The 9,226-nt window shown below is 32.5% G+C and overlaps 1 protein-coding gene across 1 annotated transcript; it reads right to left on the reverse strand.

Moving 5' to 3' along the window:
- Nucleotides 1-484: 484 nt before the first annotated feature.
- On the reverse strand, nt 485-928 carry LOC129801072 (V-type proton ATPase subunit F 1-like). The gene has a single exon (XM_055845830.1). It carries the CDS (start codon nt 926-928, stop codon nt 485-487), a length of 444 nt encoding a protein of 147 aa, XP_055701805.1.
- Nucleotides 929-9,226: the final 8,298 nt, after the last annotated feature.

Genomic DNA, 9,226 nt, shown 5'->3' on the forward strand with positions numbered 1-9,226 from the left:
AATGCATCAGAAATCTCTTATGTTAATAGAAATGGTACTATCCCAAAGAAAAATGAAAAAAAAAGAAATCTATAAGAAACATTTTTTAGTACCTGGCTGTTCTCATGTGCTTCTGCATAATCGACTTTCGTTTGTGTTGGTTCTTGTCAAGACTGCTTAGTGGTTTTGGAACACGATGAGGACAGAGAAAGTAGTCGTGATTAGAACCAACATAAGAAAAGTCGATATCGCAGAAGTACATAAGAACAGCCATGTACTAAAAATATTTTTTGGAGAATAATTTACCATTTTCATTTTAAATATCAGAATAATAGACGAGATCTGTAAGGTTGCATCGCATCGGTAATTGTCGTATTAGAGTTATGATTATTTGTCTAATATTTAAGAAATATTTTATTTAACTCTTTATAGAAAAAAGATCTAAATATTCAAGAATTACCTTGTAATTGTTAATATATTTAAATGAAAATGCACAATGCAATGTTTAGCCTCTGCTGGCGGATTCTATAGTATCCAAATCTTCTTCGTCTTCCACATCTCCCAAATCATCTGAACCGAACAGTTCCTTTGCCTTACAGAGAATTGGGTCCTTGGTGGGCTCGTAAGGATTATCCTTGGAGGGAATTTCCAGAACAATCGGAAGCAAAGAAGTGTGAGTATCAATTTCATGTCGAATGAGCTCAGCGAGGTTCTGAGTGATTAGAATGATGTCGATATCTTCGCGCTTAAGAAATTCTTTGAAGCACTTCTCAATTTCGCTTACGGAAGTTTCCTTGTCCACGACCATGAAATTGGGATCGTCATTTTCATTGATCTCGCCAATTCCACCAAGTAGGAATCCCACAATTGTATCTTCATCTGCAATTACTGATATCAATTTGCCCTCAATTATTGATTCAAGGGATTCAATATCGAGACTGCGAGACATTTTTCACAGAGGAAATTTTTCAGGATTAAGAAAACAACGGGGGTCAGCTGACTTTAATTTCAATAATTAAAAAAAAAACACTTTGCAAACTTAAAGGGAGCATTAAAATAATTACAGTAAAAACGTACAAAGTTCAAAATTTAAAATAGATATTTTTATAATTGTTTATTGCAATTATATTCTAGGAAAATTACTTATAAGAATGATACATAAAATTTAATGAATTAACTAAAATGTTATTACAGAGCAAAGGTAGTCAAATACGTTGCTTGTCCATCGATAATAAAATATTCGGCATATTCGATCATCTTATACACTGTTATGAATTAAGATGATGATTTAATTGAGGTAATTTACATTAAATTTAAAAACATAAATAAATTGGAAAACAATATATTTAAAAATTGAACGAAATTAAGACGCTAGTCAGGTCATTTTAAAAATCTTAAATTTATGTTAAGCAAAATAAATGTTTGTGTGACAGAATCTCTGAAACAGCAATTTTTTTTATAGAAAAATTATATGACTTGCATTGCAAATGAGAAGTAGTTCAGTAAAAATGGTTTTCAGAAAATTGAAAATGACCAGTAATGGCTCCTGTAAAACTTTTAGACCAGGAAAATTTCAAAGTTCTTTTCTTTATTAAACATATTGCATATGTTTGTTTTACTCTTACGCATTTTTCTGCTTCTTCTTCTCTTGAACATCAAATGAAATTTGATTTTGCAAAACGTTTAAGAGGAAGATGTGAATTTTGGTTTCATGAAATTTTCTTGATATTAAAGATGTCCTGAGGCACATTAATTATTTTTTTCAACAAACAAAATTAATTTCCTTTAATAGCCTTTTATAAATATAACTTAAGATAAGGATTTAAATATAAATTGAAATTGTTGACACACTCAGAAGAAGAGTTCAAAAGTGTGCAAAACGGTCCAACCTTTCGCCACAATTGAGACCCATACCATCGACTAGATATTAGCAAAGGTAACAACTTTTGTTCCGGGACCATCCCCAAAAGTATGAAAGAAAAGAATTAAGCACAAAACTTATGCTTAAGAAAGAATGGGTTGAATTATCTTACAAAACTCCTTTTTCTCATTAGGGGAGACTGGGGCAAAAAGTCACAAAACGGATATTTTATTTTTTTACAAGCTACTCGAGCGTTTCAAAATTTCTAATTCGCGCAGTTTTATAGGAAATTTATCGCTCTACAACTTTGTGAAAGTAATTTTCCTCTATTTTGTAAGGAAATACGTTTATCGAGCCAATTTCTAAAAGGTAATTTTGTGACTATTCTCAAAAATGCTGGGGCAAATAGTACCAGACATAGGGTATTATCATAATTTGATTCGCTTCTTTACAGGCTTCCGTAAATTTGAAAAAGAACCTAGAGGACATATTTTCATAGAAAATTTATTCATCTACACCTTTGTAAAACATTGTTTTCTCTGCGATAAAAGTGAGAAAATGAGAAAATCGCTTTTCAAGCTATTTTAGAAAAAAATATACAAAAGACGGCAAATCGTTTGACCAATGCAAACAAGAAGCGGCGAGACATGATATAATGACGTTTCTTTTCGCCGTGAGACATCAGAAATTGCTTCGCTTTTTTGTTACTTTTTGCTCTAAACTTTTTGTTACTTTTTACCCCAAATGGCCATTTTTAATAAAAGGATTTCTGGAGAAAAGAACTTTTGTGAAATTTTAAAATGGATAGCGGATTCGATTACAAAAAATCCAAATTAATTAGAAAATATTCACCAGCGCATCAATTTTAGAAAATAAAGTAGGTAATAATTTTTATCTTCTGCTAGGAAAATATATCAAAAATAGGCCTAAAACTTTCGATATTTTTTATTTTCTAAATTCTTTGTTCGAATTCTAAGAATCTTACGATATTGAGTAAGGCCTATATATAGGCTATCAATAGAAAAAAAATTGAGCCGCTATCTTTTTTATCTTGGAAGATATTGAATTTTGAATTTTTCGATTTGTAAATTTTTGCCTCAGTCTCCCCTAACGATTTTCTCTTACGTTGTTGGTGACTAAGAGGAATTTCTAAGGGAGGACTTAAAGAAAAGTTACATAGAACACACTTATGTCGCACATTAACTTTGACTAGAATTTCATTAAGATTCGTTAAGCCATTTCCGAGAAATAAAATGTCAAATGAATCTTCGGAAGGAGATCTGTAATTCCCAAGGACTGACAGTTCTTTTGGCTTTGGTCTTGGTCGTTTTGGTAATTTTTAAATCATACAAATTTCTACAAAATAGGCCTAGTCTCAACTCTGTCGAAGGGTTAGACCAATTCCCGTATTTTTCTACTTTTTGTCCTTTGATTTCACAGACCAAAATTGAATGTTTCGCTAGTTAAAGTTATTGTTCCATTAACAGTTCCAATTTCCTTATAGACCGACCAAACATATTTTTTACCTTTAAGGGAAACCTTTGTAGTTTCGTAATGTTGCAGCTTCATAAAATTTAATTTTTTTTCTATTTTACTAAATGAGATAATGATAATGAGATAATGGTAAATCGCATGATACCTTCTTGCAACAGTTTAAACAAGTAAATGAATGTTCGGCCTAAATACTGATGTGATAATTTTTGTATTCGGATTTAGTGTTTATGTTAATATGAGATATACGTAGGTGGACAAATTTTGTACGTAGCTGAACAAACCGTTGTAAAAATTTCCATGAATTTTCATTTTCTTGTAGAAGAAAATTCAATGATTTCCAGGAATTTTATGAGGTGGGATTACAAACCTAGTAAGTAAGAGATTTTTTGACATAGTGATATAAATAGATTCGGTTTGTGTGGCATTCGGTAAAAAACCTTGAAACTTGGACTTCATTGTCTGTACGAAGCTGCAATAAAGATTTCCCCTACTGGAAAATTGTTTTTTTTAAATTATCTTTTATCAGAATACTTACCATTAATGTTTATATTATTTTTAATCCACAGGCATAACCATTAAAAAATTAAACGTAACCGTTTTTTGTTATTTTCTGTAATGAAAAGATTGTAATTTTTTAGAACTTATAGGAGAAAATTAAATTTCAAATATTCGGTTACGACATAATCTTTATTTTGGTTGAATCAAATCCAATTAGAACAATCCCCTTATTAAATAAGACCAATAGACTCCTAGGCAATCAAAATTGATTTAAAGACAAATTTACACACTGTATTTTGAATAGTTTTAGATTAAACGCTATAGATAACCACAAAAATATAACTTAAAGTCAACTTTCAAAGTTGCTTTTCTGATTTTATGCTTGTAGAATTTATCATCACAATGGGGTTAGTTCAGTTAGTTAAATTCCATCTTCTCAATTTACAAATCAATAAATTAAAAGAAGTTTCTGCCAAAGATATTTGGACTTTCTTTCCTAATCTAATTTCAATAATCTCTTGTATTTAATTTTCACACTTTGATGCATGACTTTTTGATTAAAAATCACTAAAATTTCCCACTCTCTCACAATAGATAAAACACTATAAATTTCAAGATTGAAATTGGAAATAATTCAGCTGAGAAAATTTATACTTTTTTACTATCAGGTGATTTTGCTAGAGAATTTATTATTTCAAGTAGGAGAGAAAAATGTTTTCTTAAATTCTCTTAATATCAGTAAAAATCGTAAAAATCGTCTGAACAAATCACGTTTTAGTTATCTATAATCTGGATTAGTTATATAGTCATTTGAATAGTAAATAATGTTTTTCTTTTACAAATTCTATTGGAAAAGTTGGATCAAGAGGAAGTTTTAGGTTCTTTTTTTTTCATTTATTTATTTTTCTTTTGGGGAAAGGAGAAAAAGACATGAATGGAGAGAAGATGTGGATGGTTGTGAGGAAGAGAAAAGTATAATAATATGTTTAAATTATACCAAAGGCAGCACTTTGCATATTTTAATATTCCATTTTGAGATGGATGCTGTGTGTGCTTCATTGGAAATTATGTGTTTACAGTGTTATCGTCCAAAAAAGTGTCTGATTAATCTGGAGCTTGTGGTGGATTAATATAACAACCGACCAAAAATAAAGTAGAAGGAGACACGAAAACGTGTGTGACTTGTTGGTTATTAATCAATTAGCATAAATAATGAATTTCTATGCCGCCAACGCAAAAACAGTTCACCGGCATCTTCCTTGCTCTTCTATATTCCATCTTCTTTTGCGCTTTTTTTCACTTTATAGAATTTTTCATCTGTTTGATACGAAACTTTTCACAAAATCATCTTTCTTTTGGAGATGCATAAATGGCCAGACGCAAAATTATATACATTTAGTAGAAGAAAAAAAAAGAAAAGAAATGTAGATGGATATTAAGAAGCTCATAAAGCTGTTAGATTAATTTAGAAAATATTGAAATTAAATTGACTCTTGATCACGTTGAAACTCGTGTCCAAAGTGGAAGTTGATTGTGAAATCTCTAAATTAGTGGTAGAATTTATGGTTTTCTCCCTACCTTTAATCGCAAATATTTCTCGAGATGGACCAATCGAAAAGTAATTTTTGAGAGGAAATGCGAGAAAAAAGGTGTCACGTTCACAAAATGTTTATTTAATGCAATCATTCTAACTAAAGTATCAGAAACCCTTCAATACACTGTTAGATATTTATTTAAATGGATCGGATGTTGAGTAAAATTTGGGAATTTCTTGTGAATGCTAACAGTGTGTGCTTCTTTTTCAGCAAAGAGCCAAAAAATTCAAATTTTAACCATTCAGAAGAATTCACGTTGCTTTAATACGAATTATTTAATTATGTCCATCAATTTATTCACCACACGACTCAAAACAAAAGGAAAGAATCCATGATAGTAAAATTTATAATATCTGAATATTTATGCGTTGGAAATGCCCAAAAATTCACCAAACATTCAAATAAGGACTTCAACCTGGGATATTGTTATTTCACTACCTAACCAAATTACTGACTTGGAAAATACTGGATTTATTAGGATAAAGGAGATGGAATATTGATTTATGAGGGGGGTCGTCGAAGACCGGAAGCCGATATCTCTTACCGTTTGGACACCAGGCCGGAGAGAATTAAAAACGAATGGATTTCATATTACTGCGGTTTTAACTATCATAGATCATGGATTACACGCGATTTACAGCTTAGGTTATAAATCTTGCGAGTAAAAGATATGACTGGGGTACAATTGATGCAAACCGAGTTCATTCAAGAACCGTCTGATATTAGAGAGATAATGCTGCAATAATTTCCTCTTTGTACTATCATATTGTTCCTTGTTAAAGCTCACCTTATTGACTGAGGAGATACAACTTTCCAGAGTTACGTGCCTTAGATAATCTCTCTAGGGCCTTTTGATGGCTCCTCAAAGAACGTCTTCCTGATTTCTCCGGCCTGTACTTCTCCGTGACCTTATAATATGCACTAATAAACTATTCGACCTGGGCTAAATACGTGAATAATTCTTTTAAATCTATTTTTTAATATAAAGGGATCCGTGGTGCAATTGGTAAGAGCGTTCGGCTCTTGGGCGGTGTGACCCCTGGCTCGACTGTCACAGTTGTGGGTTCGAGTCCTGCAACTGTGCAAATGATTGAAGCGTCTGAAGCGACATACAGTAGAGTCTCTTAAATCTGAATCTCTCAAATTCGAACGACGACGCTTGGATTCAAAACGTTAATTGTGGGGTTATGTTAAAAAATTCGTATTCTGGATGAATGAAAATCATATTTATGTGCTTCTTCCTGAATGTTTACATACATTATGATCGTATAAAATGAAAAGAAAGTATGTTACCACTAAGACTTGTGAGAAAGTACGGGAATTTCATTCAAAGTACAATTTAATCTGACATAAATTTCGTTATCGAAATTTGACATAAAATGACATAAAATCGTTCGAATTTGGGAGGTGAGAAATGTCAAAAATACCCCCCGAGCGTTCGAATTTAAAAGACTCTACTGTATTTCTCACACACATTGTAATCTAAATAAAAATTTATTAACTGAACAATGTACAAAATGGCAAAAAATAGCCCGGTATGTCAAAATAAATATGTAATTCATTCATTCATTTGCAACCGCTTATCCCTATTAGGATCGCGGGCCCATGACATTCAATTTGGCAGCCCACGCTTGTCGATCCTCCGCCACTTCAGGAAGATGTATAAATAAATAATAATAATTGATATTTTTTAATCATACGTTTGCAGTCTTTAATTTCCCCAGAAAGTTGCCATCTCCTTCGGAAGATCCTTGGCAAAAATATACTGCTCTCTCTTTGAGTTCGAACAAATGACAAAGTTTTGAAAACAAATCAGAACAAATTGATGATTTTGAACGTTTTGAAACGATAATTTTGAAACTTAATATTTTTATGTAAATAATCAAACTTGCTCTAACTCAACAAAGAGAGCAGTAAATCCCTCGATTTTCTCGCAACCTGAAATTTCCACATAAACACTCCCCGGTAACCATTTTTCTCCACATATCCCCATGTTTCAGGCAATTTTCGTCTAAAACATCCGTCCGTCCGTCCATCGGGATGTTACCACGCCCTGAGCTCAAACGGTTATGCCCTAGACACACTTACGACTTAAGCCGAGAGACGGCTTAGTGGAAAATGATAGAAATGAGTTTCAACCATTATTTCGAATACAATTACGCTAAGTCGTCTCTCGGCTAATCCTCAAGTCTGTCACGGCCCTTATAGATAGGAGGCTTATTGGGACTTTCGTAGGATTCCTCCAAAAGTCGGCTTTTGGGCCATTATCATTCTCCTCATTTTCCCTCATACATTTCCTTCCCCAAAAGCCATGTTTTTTGGGGATTGCTCGAAAACGTATCGTGCTATTTGTTCATTTTTGGGTACACATTTTAGAGATTATCCAGGCGGACTTCACATTTCGTTCTTATTTGAAAACACCGTTGAATCCTTCCTAATAACGGTTTTTCAAGGCCAATGTTTAAAAGGACTCTTTAGAGCACATTTCTCAACAGATTTATTGACCTGTTTATAATCGTTGAAAAGTTCTTGGTATTCTTGACGAGCCTGAATTGGTTCCAATCGGTTATGAACTGTTAAGTAATTTTTATCTGAAATTTAATTATATAATGTAGGATTTGGGAAAGGGGGATATCGAGGGAAAACTCTCCTTTTAATTTAATAAATGGTTTAATTCAGTACTATGCAACTTCATCACGTCTCCTCCCTTGAACAGAACTCTATAATGTTATTTGTTCTACTGATCGGGTACTACGTTCCCAGTGAAATCATTCCAAATTCCAAATTCATTCCCACATATAATATTACTCTTGAGGTATATTGGACAATATTTTGAGTGATTTATAGGTGAGTTCTGAACCGATAATCAACGGTTTAAAACCAGCAACTACTTGTCCGAAAATCAATTTTTTATTCTTTAATCTACATTTGTGGGATCTTTTGAATTATTTATAAATTGGTTCAAATCGGTGGAGAAGCGTAAGCGGTAAATGATGCGAAAGTATTTTTAATGAGCATCTAAGTCACCAGTTCGAGTATACTTCGCAAAGTCTGGGATACTTTGCCATGCGTTATTTAGGGGAAAGCGCGCTACTTTCGGACGATTTAAGCTTCGCACAATTTATATTTTTCACTGTGTTATAAATGAATTTGGCCCATTATAATATTATATTTTAATAGCTAGTCCAATAACTCAAATTTACAGAAAAATGCTATGGGTGAAATCCATTAGGAACATAGAGACAAAATTGAATTGTCCGAAGCTTGATTCGTCCGAAGGTAGGGCGATTTCCCCTAAATACTTTTGAAATTTCGAAAAATAATGCAAAACTGATGTGAATCCTAAGTTTGTAACTCTTCTAGTATTCGTCAGAAATGTTGAAAAGGTTGGATTATTATGGGAAATAAAAATAGGGGTAGGTAGGGCACTTTCAAACAGTTGAAGTTTCTGTAATACTCCTTTGCCAAACATTTATATACTGCAAGCAATCTAATTACAGCTAATCTCAGTTTAGTTAAATTTATCAAAAATTTTATAATTTTTTTTAAGGACATGCACGCCTGAAATTTCCCCAGCCTCTCCTATTGTGCGTATTAAATGAAGACTATATTTCATGTCAATCAGTTTCCACAATTAGCCTCTAGCTGAAGCAGAAATCTCTTTTCTAGAAGACAGTTAATACTTTGCTCCTAAAACCATATTTCTTAACCTTTTGTGGCCTCAAATGTGAAAAATATTTTAATTTTCATCTGGTTTGCTAAATATTTGTAAGTGCGTGCCAAAAAAAACTGTCTTAGC

This window comes from Phlebotomus papatasi, chromosome 2 (genome assembly GCF_024763615.1).
Source record: "Phlebotomus papatasi isolate M1 chromosome 2, Ppap_2.1, whole genome shotgun sequence".
Lineage (NCBI taxonomy): Eukaryota > Metazoa > Arthropoda > Insecta > Diptera > Psychodidae > Phlebotomus > Phlebotomus papatasi.

Bases quoted from the DNA above. Each gene is read 5' to 3' on its own strand.
- LOC129801072 (XM_055845830.1), bottom strand. From the start codon at position 928: ATGTCTCGCAGTCTCGATATTGAATCCCTTGAATCAATAATTGAGGGC.